Genomic DNA, 23,442 nt, shown 5'->3' on the forward strand with positions numbered 1-23,442 from the left:
AGGATTCTTTGATGAATAAAACTTTAAAAAGAACAGCATTAAAATAGAAATATTTTGTGACAATATACACTACCATTCAAAGTTTGGGGTCAATTTTGTTTTTTTCTTTTTTTTCTTTCTTTGAAAGAAATGAATAGTTTTATTCAGCAAGACTGATAAAAAGTGATAGTAAGGACTTATATTGTTAGAAAAGATTTCTGTTTTGAATAAATGCTGTTTTACTTTTCATTCATCAAAGAATAGTGAAAAAAATACCAAAGGTTTGTTTCCAACATTGAAAATAAATTAGCATATTAGAATGACTTCTGAAGGACCGTGTGTGATTGATCTGAAAAAAAAAAGTCATTTCTGAAAAATCATGTGATTGAAGACTAGAGTAATTATGCTGAAAATTCAGATTTGTCATCACAAGATTAAGTTACATTTTAAAATATACAAAAATAGAAACTACTTAAAAATGATAATATTTCAAAATATAATGTTTTTACTTTAATCGAACAAATGCAGCCTTGGTGAGCATAAAAGACGTCTTTTAAAAACATTACAACATCTTACAGACACCAAATGATAGTGTATGTGAAATGAAAATTCAGTCATTTTATTTGTCTAAACTCTTAATGATCATATATCAATGTCATTGTGGTCAAAATATATCTCTTTTTGTCATATAACGTCATTGCTGTGTGTTTTGTTTGTTTAGGTTATTTTTTAAGAACCAGAGCATCTCCCATCCAGCGCTCGTTCCAGGGTTGCATGCAGCTCATTCAGGTGGATGATCAGCTGGCTGACCTCACCGCAGTGGAGCAAGGAAGGATGGGAGCCTTCGAGAACGTCAGCCTGGACATGTGTGCCATCATTGACAGGTCAGAGCCAACTCTTCTTCCCTTCTTCCCTGCCCTGCCTTTCAACAAACACTGGCTGAGACAGTGATTATCAGGTGCAGCAGACTGAGACTGTGGCTTTATCCCCACCGGCAGCATCTGCCCTGGGGGCAGGATCTGTCCCGCTCTGCCTGCTCTCCCAGGAGTTGACCTTCTTCATTCCTCGACTTCAATGGCAAATGAGGAGTTTAATCAGAGAGCAGATGCTGAGAGAACATGAGACCGGCTCTCGGTTGTTATCTTTAGATTGATTTTACATACTTTCACTCTCCAAGGCTTAGCGTTTTGTTTGTTGTGGATACAACAGAGGCAAATCCCATTAATGGAGCTTTATTGATGATATGGTACAAAACATGAGGAACAAGATTTCCCAGTTGTGCTGCGTTTGACATAATATGTAGTAGGGATGTAAACATATCTGAATGCATGAACAGAACTTCAAAACAAAATCTGTCTAAAGACTTCGAAGTATAATACATATGAACATAAAACCAACCAAATCCTATTATAATATGCACAACAAAACCAAATGAGCAAAGTAAATGAAACTTGAAAAAACAAAACAAAAAAAGCAATGTTTTTGAAAACATTGCATTTCAAGATAGACATATTGCCTGCCACATTAATGTTTTTATGAAATAACATCTCATTGCCCAGGCAAGAGGATTCCCAGGCAGATGTAAGGGCTAATGTATTCATCCTTTGTGCAAGAAAACTGTAATTTTCCTTCAAATTACAGACAATTAAGGGTCAAGCAGCTTGTTTTTTAATCACAACTAATCAGATTTGTCTTTATGGTAATTTAAAATCAACCTGACCCTTCAAATACTTAAACTGAATCATCTGTTTGTTGATGATATAATTTAGTTTTTTGTTGTTGTTGTTTTTTCATAAGCATCATGGCACAGCCGGGGGTAGATCTGACATTGGCACGGTAATTTTTCATGTCTTGTTTGATGGTAATGCAGTTCTGTTGAGGTGAAGGAAGCATATCTAGAGACTTCCCTAGAAAAAAACATCCATTATTGCAGTGTACTGTATAGGGGCATCTTGACTACACAGCTTCAGCACTTTTTACATGCAAAAAGGTGTTTTATTCACAATTTGGTTGATTTAATCAGGTTCCCTGTTGCACTGTTTTTAAATTAAGTGTCATTCTTTTTAGCAGAAACACCTCCTTTCCGTGTAAATTAGTCTCATTATACAGTAGGTTATGCCTTTTGCCACAATTAACACATCAAAGTGCAAAAAGCAGGCAGTAAATGGAAAAAAATACTTAAGATTAAGAGTCATATTTTATAAAAGTTGAACTTTTAACTTGGATGCTGTGCTGGGAAGTATGCAATGGTCAAACACATCTGTCTAGTGCATGTTTACATAGAAAAACAATGGGAAATGTGTTTAGTGTGAACAACCCCTAAGCATTTTAAGGAACCTCTTCAGGTGTCTGGAGTATTGCCGTATTGTCCCAGTAATGCATGTCATGTCACAGTATTCTGCTGCTTCCTCCGTAACTGAGGGTTTGGAACCTGCAAGTTCAACAGGCCTTTCTTTGGAGGAGGCAAGGGAGGCAGTGTCTCTTCAAACAATTGGATGAAAAAAATTCATTGTACAAAAATAAAATAACACAAATATTACAAAATATGACATAAAAAGCGTATAAATCACTCCTAAAGTAAAACTGTCCAACAACGACACCAGGAGGTACAGCAACCTGATCTCATGACAAAAACGTACCTTTGGGAACTTTTTCGCAAGATGCAAAATACGTACACCCATGTACGTTTCATGACCTATTCGATGTAAACTATCCATTGAGTGGTGCTAAAACAGTTCAGGTTTTTTTCCCTGGAAAATGAACGTACATATGGTACATTCATAGACTGTAAAAAATATGGACGTAGTGTCCGTGACGTCACTTGTAGGTTTCTGAAGAGCATTTTTGAAGCTCTTAGTGGGCGGGAGTTGGCCGTCACCATCTTGGAATTGCATCACTGCATGTCACACCCGGATAATTGAAAATGGACAAAGAGGTAGGACACGGGTGGAGCTGGTTGCTGAAACCACGCCCGCCTAGCGTGACGGTGGTGACAGCAGCGGCAATCCACCTGTCACTCAAGTGGCCACGCCCTAAATTATGCAGAACTTTAAGGCTTAATATAATTTAAATGGATGACTTATAAAAAAATTCACCCCCCTCACAGTTGGCATGAAGGGCAAAATTAGCTATATAGACCAAAACCACTTTTTGTACCAGGCTGTAAACATTTTTTTCTACTGTAAAGTTGGGCGTTTTAACATGGGGAGTCTATGGGATTGACTCCCTTTGGAGCCAGTCTTTAGTGGCCAGTTTAAGTCACCTTCGTGTTGGTTTCAAGAGAGGGAGCGGGAGGTTGCCGCTTGGGTACGTTTTATGTAGGGCTGCCCTCTAATAGTCAACTAACCGTTAGTCGACAAGAAGAGGCTTGGACTACCAAAATTTTATTAGTCGCTCAGAAAAAAAAAAAAATAACGTTCACATATCATTCATCGACCTCAAATATGGCCTTTCATCTAAAAGATGTATGCAGTAGCAACTTTACATGGCAGCACAATCTAATGTTAACGTAGAAAAATATGTCTGTGTGGAGTGTAGAAGTTGAATAGTAGGGTGCTTACTGCATGACGCTTACTGATGGAGGCACCCGTGCAGTCACTTGCTCCATCATTTTTGGTCAGATAAAAGTAAAACATCTTTTGAATCTGTAAAAAATCTACGTTTATTTGTGTGCACTCAGAATAACAGTAAAATAAAGCAAGCGGGATGTGCTTTCTGCCGTCTCCGTCTTTGTGAACTTGAGCGCGTCACTCCGAAACTTTGTGTATGCTTGCCTTGCGGACATGAAAATATATCTATACAGAGTGAAATATCTACTTTTAAATGAACCAATTCCAATATTCTATATTCAAGACGGTTAAGGTATGTCGAAAAACTCCAATCGTATTTTCTCCCACAACTTCAAAAATTATTCCAAAACCATCCTACATCGCTGCAGAAGTACCGACCCAGTCTTTGCAAAGTGAACATGTAAAGAAGATCAAACACCCATAACAAAAAGGTAAAACAGCGATCTAGGGCGATTTTGAAGTTGAGGGAGAACATGAGATGGGAGTTTTTTGACATACCCTAACTGTCATGAACCGGAAATAAACAGAATTCAGGCAGGGTAAGACAAGACGAGCATTTGACATTAAAAAGTATATAAATTGAATAATTTTTATGAAAACAACTGATCGTTTCACTCTTTCTTGGCTGGGATCGTTTAAAAACACATTTGGGATCATTTGAAGTCACATTTAAACTGCATTTTGAATTTTGTTTCAAACTTGGGGCACCACAGAAGTCCACTATAAAAAAATGCTGAAATGTTTAACTCAAAAAACAATTTCTTTTTGACTGAAGAAAGAAAGACATGACAAGGGGATGAGTACATTATCTGTAAATTTTTGTTCTGGAAGTGGAGTTCTCCTTTAACAATAATATAATATAAATCTCATACGATTTCATACAAAATTGCTGCCTCATAAAATATCAGCGTTTTCTCATGAGTTTGAAATTGCCTGTTGTACTTAGAACATCTCAGGTTAAACGGCACTTGACTTGACATTAACGGCCTCCTACGTTAAGTGCAAAGAATAGCTAATTAATAAATAACTATTTGCTTTCTGTGTGTTCATTTGCCCATTATACATTTACGTGTGCAGCTCGTTTATGTCGCTCCTCTCTGATAAAGACCCACATATGGAGGCATTGTTTATATTTCATTAGATTCCTTACAGCTCAGTTAGAAGCTTAAACTGCACTTTAATTGTGTGTAAAGATGCATTGTTCTTTAATGCGTCTCATTAGCCTTATAGCTCAGGGCTAAGTACATTCTCAACATGATTTAAGGACAAGCTCAGTTCATTCTGTCTTTAAAATGATATCCCTCTCACTGACAATATTTCCGTGATGTTTCAGATGAACTTCCTGTCTTCAATGCGGTGTTTATTTATGTTTTTGAGATTACGGTTTATACCGCAATACAGTTAGTTGTAAGTCCCTAGAGGAAAATCTTTTCCTTTATTAGATCAGGCTAGATACAGACTCGCTCGCTCGCTCTCCCTCCCTCCAAACGGAGTGAACTGTAATAATAGAGGAGGCAAGAGACTGTTGAACGCTCTCCCTGTGTGTTTTTCCGTCAGCGTAATGATGCTTCTCTGGCAAAGCTCCATAGTGCCAGCGCAGTGAGGAGCAAACTCATTATGTGGGATCGGAAGGGGGGCTACCGCTCGCCACGCCATTGATTTTATGTTCGCTTTCATCAGGCCAGGTGATGCGCTATCAATCTCCTTTACCAAACGTGTCCCTGTGTTTGACATGTAAAAGAATATTCCACGTCCTCCCACCAGGAAGACACTAAAACACACGACCTTGCGGTTAGATACACCTCAAATCACATCCTCTCTTTCTACGGGGGATTTTTTCTCTTCTTCTCACCCATACAGTATTTCACACACATCAATTTCCCTCACATCAAGCTATTTCACGCATAAGCTGTTCTGCCGAACTTCTAGAGGCCTTCTTAGAATGTGACTCATTCTAAATAGCTGTGCAAAACGTTTGACGTAATGGCGTGTCGAGTGGGGGGGTGAGAAGAGACGAGAGGGGCTACTGGCTAATCTGCGCCCATCTCTGAGGACATGCAGATTGGTGTCTCACCCCAACAAGTCTAATCTGACAGAGGCATTTTAAGCCACGTGCTTTCGCTGTTCATAATGGTTGCATTAGAAAACTGTCACTTTCCATTACAAAAGCACAGCTAGGGATGTAAACAGCCAGAGCAGGGAAAAACGATGCTCCGGTCTCTAGGGTTGGGAAAGCTGCTTTGAAACTGTAATTTGTTAAGGTAGTTGAACTGTAGTCAAGATACTCTTTTGCAAAAGAAAAGAAACTCTTTTGAAAAAGTAGCTACATTTAGGCTACTTAAAAGTGCACGATTTTTAAGTTGTTTTAATTTAATCAAAGGTGTTTTTTCTGTGTTTTTTAAAGAGAGTTTTTAAAAGAATCTCAATTAGGGTGTATTATAAACAGTGTTTATATGAACTTTCCAAATTAACTGATTTGCTACAGTGGATCAGATTTTCCACACTTGTGTGTGAGAGAGAATGTTTATGAAATGATTCATTCAAAAGAATTACATTTTTCAGTGCTATTTGAATCTGACTTACCACTTGCGTATTAAAGAGAATTTATAGCAAATGATTCACTTGAATCTGTTTTCCAATACTACTCATGAGAGCGGAATCTTTGGTGATTCATTCAAAAAATCTAAATTTTTTAATGCTGCTTGTGAGAGAGGAATGTTTGAGATGAATCAGTTTAGTAGAATGAATCCGACTTACCACTTGTGTATTAAAGAGAATTTATAGCAACTGATTCTCTTAAATGAATCTGTTTTTCCAATACTATTCATGAGAGCGGAATCTTTGATGATTCACTCAAAAAATCATATTTTCCAATACTACTTTTGAGAGCGGAATGTTTGATGAATCACTTTATAGGAATGAATCAGACTTACACTGTTTAATATTTGAGAGAATGCTTATCAAGCAATTCACTCAAATGAATCAGATTTTCCAATACTATTTGTGAAAGAAGAATGTTTTATGAATCACTTTACTAGAATGAATCAGTCTTTACACTGTTTAATATTTGAGAGAAGGTAAAGTGATTTACTCAAATGAATCAAATTTTCCAGTGCTACATGTGGGAGAGGAATGTTTGAGATGAATCAGGTTAGTAGAATGAATAAGACTCACCACTTGCGTATTGGAGAGAATTTTTAGCAAATTATTAATTTAAATGAATCAAATTTCCCAATACTGTTTGTAAAAGCAGAATGTTTTATGAATCACTTAACTACAACGAATCAGACTTTACACTGTTGCATATTTGACACCACGTTTATGAAGCGATGTACTCAAATGAATCAAATTTTCCAGTGCTACATGTGAGAGAGAATTGTTTGAGATGTTAGAGTAGAATGAATCAGACTTTACACTGTTGCATATTTGGGAGAATGTTTATAAAACAATTCATTTAAAAGAATCAACATTTCCAGTGCTGCCTGTGAAATGGAATGTTTGAGATGAATCAGTTTAGTAGAATGAGTAAGACTTACCACTTGCGTATTAGAGAGAATTTTCAGCAAATGATTCACTCAGATGAATCAAATTTTCCAGTACTACTTGTGAAAGCTAAATATTTGATGAACCACTTTACTACAATGAATCAGACTTTACACTGTTGCATATTTGAGACCACGTTTATGAAGCGATGTACTCAAATGAATTAAATTTTCCAGTGCTACATGTGAGAGAGAATCGTTTGAGATGTTAGACTAGAATGAATCAGACTTCACACTGTTACATATTTGTTTATAAAACAATTCATTTAAAAGAATCAAAATTTCCAGTGCTGCCTGTGAGAGTGGAATGTTTGAGATGAATCAGTTTAGTAGAACGAATCAGACTTACCACTTGCGTATGAGAGAATATTTATAAAACAATTCACTCAAATGAATTTTTCCAATACTGCTTGTGAAATCTAAATGTTTGATCAATCATTTTACTATGATAAATCAGACTTTACACTGTTGCATATTTGAGAGAATGTTTATAAAGCGATTTACTTAAATGAATCAAGTTTTGCAATGCTACATATAAGAGAGGAGAATTTGAGATGAATCAGTTTACTAGAATAGAACAAATTTTCCAATACCACATTTAAAAAAATGTTTCGGGTAAACTGCTTCAGTAGAATAGTGTTTTTTATTTCATAAATAAGACATTTCCTAGACACAAACATGCGCACATTTACTTTAGTGCTCTTTATCTTTCCGTGGAAAATTGTGATGGAAATCTGCGGAAAGCTAAGTGACCATGCAACCGGAAATGCTTGTTCAGGCTCACTGCTCTGCAATCTCCGGCTCTCTGCTTGGCCAGGAACAATACCGAAATATCTGTAACTTTCTGGCCTGCGAGAGCTGAGCTATTACCAAGGTTCTTCTCGAATCTATTACCGAGAAGCTATTACCAAGGTCTTATCTCCCAGTGACATGTTGCTGTTGACTCTGACTTAATTTTTATTATTGGACTGAGTCATCAGTGGCCTCAAATTTCCAGGGACGATTCCGTTGCTAGAGTTTGATTAATGAACAGTGTAAACTCTATCTGTACCTTTCTCCTCCAGGCACAGATGGCCAATGAGGTAACCCAATTAAGCGAGACATGTCATCCTATACGAAAACTGCAGTTTGACAGCACTAAAGCTCTGAAAAAGTACAACAGTTGCAGTAACGAAGAACTTGTCAGACTTAAGGTTCATTGTCAATGGCATTGTCACAGCTCCTCCTATGAGACATCGGTCTAATGAGTATTAGCTCCAAGGGGATTGTTCCCTAATTTCATTTCATACCGCATTTTGCCGTGTTAATGGATTTGACGTGCAGTTGGCAGGACTGTATAAAGAGCTGTGGAAGTGGACAGCTCACATTCAGCAGTTTTTGCACAGAACGGGCACCACATCACCAGATTTCAGTTTTGATCCTTGGCCAATTGAAAGCACCTTTGAAGATGACTGTTACTTAATTAAGGTTAGGAGAAAGTCAGTGAAGCTGTTAATTGTTTTATTTTGGAGGTTTAATTACAATTTCAGATGAGACTTCAAATAAAAGATGCTGGCAAATCGGCTTGAAAACACATCATTGTGCAGTTGCCAAAAGTTTTTGAACAGTAAGATTTTTAATGTTTTTTTTTTTTTTTTTTAAAGAAGTCTCTTCTGCTCACCAAGCCTGCATTTATTTGATCCAAAATACAGCAAAAGCAGTAATATTGTGAAATGTTTTTACTATTTAAAATAACTGCTTTCTGTTTGAATATATTTGAAATTGTAATCTATTCCTGTGATCAAAGCTAAATGTTTAGCATCATTACTCCAGTCTTCAGTGTCATATGATCCTTCAGAAATCATTTTAATATGCCATTCTAAATCATTTTAATATACCGATTTGCTGTTTATTATTATTTTCAATATTTAAAACAGTTGAGTACTTTTTTTCAGGATTTTTTGATGAATAGAAAGATCCAATAATATTTTATTTATTTATTTATTTATTTTGAGCATCATGTGACTGGAGTAATACTTCTAAAAATTCAGCTTTGAAATCACAAGAATTAATTACCTTTTAAAATATATTTCAATAGAAAACTGTTATTTTAAATAGTAAAAATATTTTTACAAAATTATTGTTTTTGCTGTACTTTGTATAAAATAAATGCAAGTTTCTCACAGTGTTTTCTACCGTGTTCTGTTTTTTTTAAAGAGGGAAATACTGTCAACATTATCTCAGAGTACAGAAGAATGTTTATATTATTTCATATTCAGTAATTTTTCTGAATATGCAAACTTGATGTATTATAATTAATGCACTCGCAAGGCACATTAGTTGAACTACAGTATAAATGTGTCTTATATATAGTTGTAATTTAATATTCAAATTGCTCTCAATTTGATCTGTATCTGTTGATGTGTGCTTATGAAACAAAGATGAAACAACTAACTGCAATAAAATAGGTTATATAATATTATATAATTAATATTAAAATAACACTGCTTAACTGTGGATGTTAACTATATTTTTCACCCTTAGAGTGTTAATTTCATTGTTTTTCTTTTAACATTTGTCCTTTTGTTTAATTCATCTGTGTATAGAAAATCAAGAGAAACATTACATAAAGTGAAACAAAAAGTGTTTCAACTGTTTAAAGTTAATTAGTGTGCATTTTTCAGTTTTAAGCTTTTTTATAATTGTGGCAGTAAGACCTTGATAATGTAAACGACTCGTTGTTATCCTCTTCAACACATTCTCTGTGTTTTTAACTGAGCTAACACTCAGTAATGTGTTTCATTAAGTGCCTATATCAATTGTGTTATAAAAGCTGTTGCCACTCAGAAAAAAAGTGCACAAAAATGTTCTTCTATTTAAAAAAGCACAGCGGATGGGAACATATGGGCCTTGAGACACATTTTTAAAACGTTGAACTTTGAAAAGAGCAAAAAGTATTGCAGTGATCAGTGATATTAGGAACTTTTTTATTGGCCACAAGGTATTTAAATGTGTAATTTTGCTCTTTTTCAGATGTATGCCAAACCACTGTGAACATGGAGGCCGATGCAGTCAGACCTGGGATGGTTTCACATGCACCTGTGATGGGACGGGATACACCGGAGCCACCTGTCACACATGTAAGAATGTGTGTTTTGGTGTCTTTTATTTATGGCAGTGGCTATTACACTAAGTGTAAATAGCAAGTACTAAGTAAAAATAGCATATTTTCTTAGCAATAGAAGGGGAAATAGCAATAGATGCTATTTACACGAATTGTTAAAAATTGCAGGATTTTCTGCTATTTATATTACTTATTGCAAATAGAGGCAATTACCTGCACCTCAGTATTGTAGGACATTATAAAACAGTATGCAATAACATATTGAGTGTAAATTACAGTTTTACTTCAAATTATTAAATGGATGCTGCCTTACTGGGACAATAAAGTCCTCCCTACATCCACCCTAGACCTACCTGATACTTTATTTCCAACTTTTTGATTATTTCCTTCATTTTTATTGAATATAAATGCCTTTCTGATATGATATGAGATTTGAAAAGGGAGAAAAAAACAGTTACACAAAAAGGCTACAGTATGCACTTTATCATCTCCGCCACTGGAGATTGTCTTTTGTAGTGTTGACTAGCCCAATCACATATTGGTGGGCGGAGTTAGTGTAAATAGCCTCTGCCAACAAGACAGGTTATTTGCACTTAGTGTAAATAGACACTCTATTTATTTATTTATTTAATGGTTGTGTGTGCATACAGAGCTGAGAGTTTGTGAACCCTTTAGAATTTTCTATATTTCTGCATAAATATGACCAAAAAGTGAATCAGATTTTCACAAGTTTTAAAAATTGACAAAGAGAAGCCAATTAAACAGATGAGATGAAAATATATACTTTGTCATTTATTTATTATGAAAAATGATCCAGCGTTAAATATTTGTTAGTTGCAAAAGTATGTGAATCTCTAGGATTAGCAGTTAATTTGAAGGTGAATCTGTTCAGAAGTGTTTTCAGTCAATAGCATGACAATTAGGTGTCAGTTTATGCCCTGTTTTATTTAAAGAACAGGGATCTATTAAAGTCTGATCATGATTGTGAAAGTGAATCATGGCACAAAGAAAGAAGATGACCTCTCTGAGGACCTCAGAAGAAGAGTTGTTGTTGCTCATCAGGCTGGAAAAGGTTACAAAACCTCTCTAAAGAGTGGACTCCACAAATCCACAGTCAGACAGATTGTGTACAAATGGAGGAAATTCAAGACCACAGTTACCCTCCCCAGAAGTAGTCGACCAACAAAAATCACTCCAAAGCAAGATGTGTAATAGTTTCATATAGGTTGCAAAGAACCCCAGGATAACTTCTAAGCAGCTAAAGGCCTTTCTCACATTTCTTTAATGTTGAAGTTCATGAGTCCATCATCAGGAGAACAGTAAACAACCATGGTGTGCATGGCAGGGTTGCAAGGAGAAAGCCACAACTCTCCAAAAAACACTGCTGCCTGTCTGCAGTTTGATAAAGATGATGTGGACAAGTCAGAAGGCTATTGGAGAAATGTTTTGTGGACGGATGAGACCAAAATATAATTTTTGGTTTAAATAAAAAGTGTTATGTTTGGAGAGAGAAAACACTGCGTTCCAGCATAAGAAGAACCTTATACCATCTGTGAAACATGGTGGTAGTATCATGGTTTGGGCCTGTTTTGCTGCATCTGGGCCAGGACGACTTGCCATCATTGATGGAACAATATATTCAGAATTATACCAGCAAATTCTAAAGGAAAATGTCAGTACATCTTTCCATGAACTAAAATCTAAAGAGAAAGTGGGTCATACAGCAAGACAATGACCCCAAGCGCACAAGTCATTCTACCAAAAAATGGTTAAACAAGAACAAAGGTAATGTTTTGGAACGGCTGAGTCAAAGTCTGGACCTTAATCCAATTAAAATGTTGTGGAAGGACCCGAAGCAAGCAGTTCTTAGAAGGAAACCCACCAACATCACAGGGTTCAAGTGTTTCTGTACTAAAGAATGGGCTAAAATTCCTACAAGTCATTGTGCAGGACTGATCAGCAGTTACAAAAAACGTCACCTGCAGTTATTGCTTCAAAAAGGGGTCACAGCAGATACTGAAAACAAAGATTTACATACTTTTGCACCTCGCAAATATTTAACACTCAACCATTTTTCTCAATAACTAAATGACAAAGTATATCTTTTTGTCTAGTTTGTTTGATTGGATTCTCTTTGTCAACTTTTAAGGACTTCTGTGAAAATCTGATGAACTTTTTGGTCATATTTATGCAGAAATATAGAAAATTCTATAGGGTTCACAAACTGTCAAGCAGTTATGTGGATTATTGCTGGTTATTTATTCTGATTACATGTCGTGGTTTCCTAGAAATGAAGTATGCCAACATCGGCTTGTGAGATAAATGCACAGCCACAGAAATGGCACAGAACAAAGAAAAGCTTTACTGTATGTTTACCGTGTAATGAGGGGAAAAGGAGAACAGGAAACTCACAAGAAGCACAGTTCTGTTTAACTAATGTGTAGAAGACCTTTCTGAGAAATGTCAGGGTTCTGCATAACAGTATTTGCTTTCCTCGTATTTGCTTTTATACGTGAATATGGTGTTAATGATGTCAAAGGTTTCTTGTTTCCACTCTTTTCAGAGCAGCCTTAAACACGAAACTCAAAAATGTTTTGTTTGTTATTAGGTTTAAGTGATATTTTGAAATAACGACTGAAATGAAAGCACAGGAAGCTTGAATCAGCATTGATTTCAGTAGAGTTTAACATTAGCATAATGATGAGTTTTAATTTCTCTGAAGTGTTTTTATTGACACTTCTCAATTTTGCGTGAAACTGCAATTCTCTCCACATCCGTCATATTTGATTAAAGTGATAGTTCACCCAAAAATGAAATTCTGTCAATAATTTCTCACCCACATGTAATTCCAAACCCATAAGACCTTTATTAGCATTTTATCAATGCAGTTTTCGGATTTCATCAAAAATATTTTAATGTGAGTTCTGAAGATGAACTAAGGTTTTGGAACGACCTGAGGATGACTAATTAATGACAGAGTTTTCATTTTTGGGTGAACAAACCCTTTAAATTTTCATTGTATCATTTTAACGAATTCCAGAATTTCCTTCTCTGAATGACATGATGCTGTTCTACAGTTTAGCCAAAACAAGATATTCTACAAGGCTGAAAATTTAAGTTTACTATACCTTTTGGAATGACCTTCACATCTGGAGTGGCATCTACGACTCCTTCAAACACTCCCTAGGTTTTGAAACAGAGTTATTGATTGGTATGAAAACGTCTATTGTATTCTCTATGAAGTCTGTTTGGGATCAGTTCTGAGAGAAATGGTTTAGAATCACTACTGAGTGAAACTTTTTAAGACCCCAGGGGTTAAATGGAGAGGAGAAGAGACTGGAAGTAACACAGCGGCACCAGTTACACATAAGTAAATAGAAAAGATGTTGAAGATTTACTTCCCTCAAACCTCTCCATATACAAAAAAAGGGTTGTTCTGGTCAATAGTAATGCTAGAAAAAATAGTGTGTGTGTATATATATACGCTATTGACTGGTACAACCTTGTTTTCGTATTTGAACAGGCACAATATTGCACTAGAAAAGATGCTGTTTCTGTCATTCAACATTTATTGACTTAATTCTTTCTATTTAGCTCATGCTGTTCTTTCAAACTGACTGTAATGATTATTAATTATGTTTTATTTAGGACTATGGAAGGTGAACCTCCATAAATTATACATTGTAATGAATGATTATAATTATGAATGAAGTTATTAATAAATCTATTTTTATTTCCTACAGCTGTGTATGAGCAGTCTTGTGAGGCCTACAAGCATTTGGGAAGATCGTCTGATTCTTACTGGATTGACCCAGATGGAAGCGGACCGTTAGGTCCTTTTAAAGTCATCTGCAACATGACAGGTAAAATGTGCATTTCTTATTTATTTGTGGCGTTCCTTAGCACTAATCCCAGAAAGCCCACAGACTGCACACGATTAATAAATCAAAACTTTTACTGTGTATTACACGCTTTCGAAAACACTTCTATTCCCAAGCTTCTGAGTCATTTCAGCCCATTTGTTTTCAAGCCTGCTGAGCATTATTTCATCAATCTAGGTCCACGTCTTCCCACTGATCTGAAAAGAAATAAATAAAATTAAATGGAAGTCTTACATGTAGAAACATAAAATGTTATCATTTCAGGACAGGAACTGTAGTCATCTCAGAGCATGGGAAATCCCTCAGAGGACACGGTAGAGAGCAAAAATCATTCTGAAAAGAAAGTGTCCGTCAATTTCAGAAATCTTATGTTCATTTAACAGCTTTTTGAAGGGTGAATCTTGTGGTTCTTTGAGGTGGGAAGGAAAGATTATAGCTAAAGGATCAGGTGGATTTGAATAATATAAACAACATGTTTTTTTTATAAAAAACATCGCATTAAATCAAACTTGAATAAGTGGTAGAAAATACTGCTATGAACAAAAGTGCACAGATGGAACCGGAATGTGTTAAATTAGTTAATTACTTATATTACTTATGTAATTACCAATTTACTTACTCGTTACTTTAATGAGAAAATTTCTTGATTTCATATGTCAGTTTAAAAAAGCTAGGAAAAACTTGTTTTTTTTTTCGATTACAGTTTATTTTAAGGTGTCCTTGTTACAGTGTAATTATACATATAAGTACTGAGTAATATTAATTAACTACGTGTACTTAATATATGGTTAGGGTTAGGATTAGGGTTTGGCTTAGAGTTACTGCATGTAATTATGCATAAAATATTGTTATTGTAATAGTAAGTACATATAACGTATAAAGAACACAGTAAAATAAAGGTTTACCGATTTTTCTTTAAAAAAAATAAATAAAAAATAAATAAATACTTTTTTTAGTATTAGTATTAGTATGTATTTTGACTTTTTAGTTGGGTAAAATTTAGAGTTGTTATTCATTATGAATAATTATAATCTGTGTGTAATTAAAAAAATAAAAAGAAATGATAAAATATATGATTATAAAATAACATTTTAGGTAGACACTACTGTTCAAATGTTAGGGGTCAGTAAACATTTTTTTTTGTTGTTGTTGTTTTAAGAAATTAATACTTCTATTCAGCAAGGATGCATCAAAATGACAGTAGTGACTTTCACATTGTTACAAATAAATAGTGTTCTATTATGCATCATATTTTTCGGTTTTATTTATTTATTTATTTATTTTACCAATTTTTTGTTTTCCATTTATTTTTTTGGGTTTCATTTCAATGGTTTCATGAAATTTTAATAATCAAAAGCATCTTTAATTAATGGATTTTATTAAAAGGATCATGTGACTGTAATAGTGATGCTAAAAAAAAATCAGCTTTGAGATCACAGGAATAAATTACATTTTAAAATATATTCGAATAATAATAATAATAATATGTAAATATATTTTAAATAGTAAAAACATTTTTTTTTTGCTGCAGGCTTGGCTTGGTTAAAAACTATAAAAATGTTACTGTTCAAAGTAAACCTTTGACTGGTAGTGTAGGTTTAGGGCTTTTTATGTATCTGTGTACATGTAGTATTATTTATTTATTTTTCTTGCAGGGGAAATGCTGTCAACATCAGAAAAAAATGAAAAAAATGTTTTTGGTCAAATTTGAAGTGTATTATTTCACATTCAGTAATTTTCCTGAATATGCTAAATTGATGTATTGTGATTAATGCAAAATAAATTCCAGTAAATAATTTTTCAGGTAAATATTTTTTAAAAAACTATATTTTAATAGTAATGTTAGCAGTAGTAAGAGAATTACAACAAATACATTTAGTAATATATTTCTAAAGTTAAACCAAACTTTTATTTTGATGGGATGCTGTGAAGAATGTGAGTTGCTGTGAGTTTCTGTTTGTATTTGATAATAATAATAAGGAAATATTTCTTAAGCACCAAAGCAGCATTATAGAATGATTTCTGAAGGATCATGTGACACTGAAGACTGAAGTAATGATGCTGAAAAGTATTTTGCATCACTGGAATAAACAACATTTCAAAATATATTAAAATAGACAGTTATTTTAAATAGTAATTATTTTTAATTGTTCTTTCAAAAGCATAAACTTAATAACCCCAACCTTTTGAGTGTAATTTTGCAGTATTTTTAGCATCTCTGCAAACATGAATGGCTTAAACTTATGGTGTAGTTCTAACACATATTAAGATATTTCCCTCAGCTTTTCTTGCAGTGTCAGTCAGTTTCCCTATTTATGACCATTATTGTATCCGTGTTTTTTTTAGAGGACAAAGTTTGGACGACTGTGGTCAACAGCCTACCGGCACAAACAGCAGTGACTGGCTCCAGCCGGGAGAGACGGACGGTGCTGCAGCTGAACTACAGTGCCTCTATGGAGCAGCTCACAGCTATAACCAACAGCGCTGAGCGCTGCGAGCAGCACGTAGCCTACGCCTGCCGAATGTCACGCCTACTCAACACACCAGGTACAGAGATCATCTAAGCGTGTGTGTATGTGTGTGCTGCAAAGTATATATGCTAATAAGGACTTGTGGGGTGATAGAAGGTTATCTAAAACCTTGAATATACTGTAAAATGTAATTTTATCCAACTGTTCTGATACATCTTACCGGGAACAAATGAGGGTCAAGTATCTTGATAACCGGGTAAACTGATGATAGAATAGGATTGTGACCTTAATAACCCCTCCGTGCCTGATGCGCTCCCACTCTCGGTTTGAACCCGCTTATTTTTGGCGGTTTGCCCAGTTGCTCAACTGCAGTACCACCCCTGAACGTGGCTTGGTTTCAGGAGAATTAGTGTTACATTTGCTCATTTTCTGTGCTTGCGTGTGGGCTAACAGCTGGACTTAACTAATTAGTGCTAATGAATTTCCATGTATAACAATGCAGAAGTGTTTCTATAGAAAGAATATAGTCAAATCGCAATTCTTAGAGACAAGTTAACTAAGTATGATGAAATTTCGAAATATTTTTCCTTGTTAACTGAGTGGGCGGTATAGGATTTACTTGCTAATACATTCATGTGTGCTCTTCTAATTAGCAGTTTATAAGTTTTTAATTGAAAGCTGTTTATGGAGTCTGCAGAAGAACTGGTTAAAGGTTACAGTGTAAGTAATCTAAATGTGATGAAAATAAAAGGACTTTTGAAATCTGTTCTCAAGTGAAGGTCTTTGAAATGGTTAATTATGTAGCTGAAAAAAGCATAAGTACAATTATTTAAAAATGGTATTAGAGTACATGCTGTAATAGGAAATATGCATGTTACTTTTTATCATGCTACTGAAATCATTAAACTTATACAATTTAACAACAATTTATTAAATGTTTAAAAAAAAAATTCCCAAGGCTTTATTATGGAAGGCCAAATTAGTCAAAAATAAATCATTAAATAAATGTTTAAATATATAAAAATAAATCATTAAATGCTTAATTTGATTATTAAATGCGTTAATTAATTATTAATTATTAATATATTATTTCAACATTTATTTAAAGATTTAATTTTGAGTAATTTGTCCTTCCATACCCTATGAAATATGTTTTGCCCCCCCTCAAATTCAGTTTGATTTTTTACCAGCTCTGTTTTATGTTAAGTTTATGGATTCGATTTTCGTTCAATTCATCTAAAGAATCTTTAATTAACTGATTTTATAAAAAATATTTTATTATTATTTTATTTGTAGTGCCCCCTGCTGTATTTATTTATTTATTTGTGCTGGGCAATGATTAATTGTATTCAAAATAAAAGTTTTTGTGTTCATAATATATGTGTGTGTACTGTGTATATTTATTATGCAAGATGTTATGTTTATATATTAAATATATTTATATATAAGATAAATTATGTAATGCATATAAATATTTTTTTTTAAATATATACTGTATGTGTGTGTCTTTATATACATAATAAATATACACCGTACACATATATAAACCAAAAAAATATTTTGGATGCAATTAATTCCAGTTAATCGTTTGAACAGCGCTATTATTTATTTATTTATTTATTTATTTATTTATTTACTTACAGAAATAATGTTGTGTGTATTTACATTTTTCTAGTAAATCAATTCTGGTAAATATTTCTTTAAAATATAGTTTTAATAATAATTTTATTAGTAGTAGAAGTAGGAATACATTAAGTAATATATTTCTGTCACAATTTCCTCAAGTTAAACCAAACTTTTATTTTGACAGGTTGTTGTGAAGACCTTTCAATTTCTGTTTGTATCCTGACATGACGATAGTTTTTTTTTTCCCCAAAAGAAACTTTAAAATTCTCATGAAGTGACTCTCTAGCAGTTGTAAAAATGATGTTTGTGTGTTCATGTACTCATGCAGTATATTGAGGTGGCAGAGGCTGAAAAAGTATGTGTGTAGTAAATGAAACGCGCCATTTATTCACACAGAAACGCAGAACATTCAGGATTCATATTTAGATACTATTTTTGCAGTTTAATACTCACAGGCACTAGTCCATATCACATTTTGATTTAAGTATACTGACCTATTTTTGATTTATTCATCCAAAATTTGTCAAATTCCATGACATTCCGCGTTATACAGTAAATTCCAGTTTTATGACTGGATTCCAGAAAACACGGAATCATAGGCCCCTAAAAATGTCATATGCAGTATAATGCTGACCAAAGGATTTTTTCACATAGCACTTTAAGTCTCTTCTTCTTGGTCCCCGCAGCTCACGATCACTCACCTTCTCTTTCATTTATTTGCTCTTCTATGCTCTGCCAGTCTCTGCCACTATCCCCTGGCACTCCTGCGACCCATTTTCTGATTACAGTCAGCAATAACAATTTGCAGCGTGGCTGTGGCGCTGGGCGCTGATGCTAATCTATTAATGAGCATGCAGCACAGTGAAGGCTGCTGTGCATGTTCTTACTGCTAATCTGAATGTGGATAAAGCCTCTGCTCTTATTGTGGACTCGCCCCTCTGGGCTTCTCTCCCGCTACATGTTTGACTCTATACCATCTATGTGAAATTAAGCATGAACAGAATGTCACTCTTAGTTCGGTCTATCTGTACTTATCAGTGCAGGTGAGGGCAGAAGGGCTGTGTTCAGCCTCACTGGATGTACAGAGACTAAAAGTAGTTCACTGGAATCAACAAGCAAATTATTTGCATAAATTAAGCATTTTATTTCTTACAGTTAGTGTCAAACATAAAATACAGACTTAGCTAAATGAGTAAATAAATAAAAGAACTAAACCATATGTTTCATTGCAAAGTCATGTTTGCATAACGTAAATGATCACATTTCGTTACAATATAAAGTTACAATATAAAATTTGAAATTAATACTTTTTAAATTAATAAATGTTTTTTTTTAATTATTAATGTTATTATTATTGTCATTATTAGCTTTATGATATTTTGTGCATAAAGCATTTTGTTTGAATTTGTAGTGAATTCAATATTTTTATGTATTAGTATAATAATAATCATTATTATTTGAAAACAATTTTTCGGTGTAAAGCATTTTATTTTAATTTATTAAACTACTTAATATATTTTATAATAATAGTAATAATAATAATAATTAAATAGTAAGTTAATTATTTTTCAAATACTGTCATAAATAATAATAATAATTATTATCATTATTATTATTATTAATAATAATAATAATAATAATCATTTTTTATTTATAATAATAATTTCATTTTAATTTGTAGTAAATCACATATTTGTATATTATTATTGTTATTATTTTATAATGACATTTTTCAGTGTAAAGCATTTAATTTTAATGTATTAAACTATTTAATATGTATTCTATTTAATATATATTTTATAATGATAATTTATTTAGTAGTATTTAAAAAATATATAATTTACTACATATTAAATAATAACAATAATAATTGTATTATTATTATTAGCTTTATGATATTTTGTGCACAAAACATTTAATTTTTATTTGTAATTATTTATTTTATATCATCGTTATCATCATAATCATTTTATGATATTTTTCTGTATAAAGCAATTAATTTAATTTATTAAACTCTTATATATATATATATATATATATATTTTTATATGTAGTTAATTAAATACTTTTTAAATACTTTATCAATTTTATTTTTATTATTACTTGTTTTATGATTTTTTGTGCATAAAGCATTTCATTTTAATTTGTAATAAATATATATTTATAAATATATTAATATATAAATATATATTTTATATATCATCATCATCATCATCATTTTATAATGATATTTTTATGTGAAAAGCATTTCATTTTAATTTATTAAACTTTTAAATATATATTTTAGTAATAATAATAATAATTGAATAAGTGGTTAATAAGATACTAGTAATTAAATGTAGTAAATAAATAATTTTAATTATTATTATTATTATTATTATTATTATTATTATTATTATTATTTTTTATAATGATAATTTTCTGTGTAAAGCCTGTAATTGAAATTCAATTAATAATTTTAAATTGTAATTACTATTATTAGGAGCTGTCGTAGTCGTTTTCAACAACAATAATAATTAATATGTTACTGAATACTGTTTGAAAATACTTTTACAAATTATTTATTATTATTATTATTATTATTATTATTATTATTATTATTATTAATAGTATTAGTATTATATTTTATAATAATATTTGTTTTCTGTGGAAAGCATCTTTATTAATGGACTTTTTATAGCACTGTTTGTTTGTTTACCACTATGAGAACAAAATACAAGACTGCTCACCAGAGTCGTGTGGTCTAAACACCACTTTTCTGAATTGCTCTGCTTGGTAATAACATATATTTAGTGAGATTGTGTGTGAAGTGGGGAGTGTATGAGACATCACATGATGAGATTTACAGAGTAGTTTGTTTCACCATGTTGTGTAGTGAATGATAGCTGGCGATATGCACTGGACTATTAGCTTGTCCATCACAGCTCTGCTCTTTGGCCCTCAGTCATCTTTACTGAAGGACAGTCAGGGCTGTAGTATGTAGTTATGCACTGTGTTGCCAACTTTTATGATGGACACTGTCCCTGAGTGTTTGTATGCCCCCTTGTCTGTATTGTTTTGTACTGTACAGTTTTCTAGTTTTGGAAGATTGATCTGTTTGATTGACCTATTTAATGTTTCTAGATAACTTTATTTTATAATAGGCAGACAAGATCACATTTGAGGGATGAGTGTTGTTAATCGCAGGGAAAGCAGTCAGCCAGTCAGCATATTGACAGAGCATATGTTTAGTTGATGAGCATTAGTTCAGAATTTCTGGTGTCCATGTCACCAATGCTGAATCTTGAATGGAATTTAATAGGACTGCACCCTAATAACCGTTAGTCGTCGAGAAGAGGCTTGGTCGACCAAAATTTTATTAGTCGCTTAGTCTCAGAAAAAAAATTCCACATGAAGTGGCGAATCCACACAGTCTGTGATGGACAGATCGTTAAACGGCTGGTCTATGTAATAATATAGTACATTGGACAGGACATCCAAACGCTCACCTATCATTCATCGCCCTCAAATATGGGCTTTCATCTGAAAGATATATGTAGTAGCAACTTTACATGGTAGCTCAATCTAAGGTTAACCTAGAAAAATGTGCGCTATTGAAGTGTCTGTGTGAAGTGTGGAAGTTGAACAGTAGCGCATTTACTACATTCAATTCTGTAAAGACTCTATGTTTTTTTTTGTTTTGTTTTGTTTTTTGTATGCACTCACAATAACAACAAACATTGTGCTTTTGTAAAATAATGAAAGCAAAAAGTAGGCGCTTTCTTCAGTCCCGGTTTCTGTAAACTTGAATGCAAAACTTTAAAACTTGATTATACTTGCCTTACAGACATGAATATGATAGACTATCTATAGAGAGTGAAATGTCTACTTTTAAATGAACCCATTCAAATGGGAAACAAATATTCTCAGATTTTGTAATCCATTTGAAACACGTATACAGGTGCATCCACTACTGCGGAGATGACGAGTGTTGCCGACTTCATCTCTTAAGCCGAAACCAAAGAAAGCACTAGTTTATCAATAAACTGTTAAAACGTATTATATCTGCCGGCGCACTGTGGCAAGCTTTTTTTGTGTGTGCTTGAGCTCTTATTAGGCTAGTAGGCAATTAAATGATTGCCAATGACTAGGGGTGGGCAATATGCCAGCAGACGTGATTAACTGGTAGAAATTTGTTGACCGGTGGAGATTTTGAACTATCATCTTTATCGTGGTTACACGCTCATGTGACGTTGCTGTGCTACGTTGTCACGAAAATGAATTGTTTGCATGCGTTTTTAGGCATTGTGGTTAAAAACAAGTGATTTTAAGCCATTAAAGCGCAATCAGCAGTGAAAGAAAACTCATTTCTATAAGACTGTTTCGGAATGCTATCAGGGAGGCACGTGCATGTGAAGACAGTGCTCATAGAGCATGGGAGTATTGAACGGATTTATTTTTGCCACTTTATAGATCTTAAACGGTTAAATACACACACTTGTATGTGTCAAAATGCCTGTTTTTGCAAGTGTCCACGTAAATACGGTAATTTAGGTCTTAAGTGAAAGCTAACAACTGAGAAGAAAACACATTTGTAACAGTATATTGGATCTGGGCAGCTGTTAAAGTGACAGCAGTCTAATATTGCTGCTTTCTTTCATTCATGTTAATTAACTACCTGATCTCATGACAAAAACGTATCTGTAGGAATTTTTTTCGCAAGACACAAAATACGTACCATTAAGTTAGGGCTGCACGATTAATTGAAGGTGATTATGTGCATTTTTTCAGTGAAGCCGGTTGTTTAATCAGTAGTAAATCTCCAGCAGGTGCTTTCAAATGGAGCAGCATTTTGTACACATAGCCGTAGTTAACTGAAAAGCTATGCTATATCGCATTCATTATTTAATTATTATCACATTTTTTAGTTAGATTTTGTCTTAGGCACAGTGTGAACCATTATTGCTACTTGTGCCCCCTAAAAAAACAATAGATGCATGTTGACCCTGCATGTCAGAGAATCGGAAATATCTCTTTAGGCAGTTTATGCTCAGACGCATACGAAGGGACGGTGGAAGAGAAAACTATTTCCCAAAATATGCTTCCTAAATTGACTGTCAGGTTTCATCAAATTATGGAGGGCTGGCATTCTGCAGCCAAATGAAGCGTTAAATCAGAATTGCATCCAGGGTGCATTAAGTTCGGTAATTGGGAAGTTAAACTGTAATTGTCCTAATTTCTTGATGCCTTCAACCCACTCATGGATGAGCCGGCACATTGTTATATTCCATC

The 23,442-nt window shown here is 33.5% G+C and overlaps 1 protein-coding gene across 1 annotated transcript in view; it reads left to right on the forward strand.

The window, feature by feature from the left end:
• cntnap2a (contactin associated protein 2a) overlaps window positions 1–23,442 on the forward strand; it is a 488,873-nt gene that overhangs the window by 294,725 nt on the left and 170,706 nt on the right. Inside the window, exons 10-13 of the mRNA XM_051098409.1 lie at window positions 701–863; window positions 10,103–10,209; window positions 13,937–14,056; window positions 16,421–16,621. Coding sequence (XP_050954366.1) covers window positions 701–863; window positions 10,103–10,209; window positions 13,937–14,056; window positions 16,421–16,621 — 591 coding nt within the window. The remainder of the gene's footprint in view (window positions 1–700; window positions 864–10,102; window positions 10,210–13,936; window positions 14,057–16,420; window positions 16,622–23,442) is intronic.

This window comes from Labeo rohita, chromosome 24 (assembly GCF_022985175.1).
Source record: "Labeo rohita strain BAU-BD-2019 chromosome 24, IGBB_LRoh.1.0, whole genome shotgun sequence".
Taxonomy (NCBI): Eukaryota; Metazoa; Chordata; class Actinopteri; order Cypriniformes; family Cyprinidae; genus Labeo; species Labeo rohita.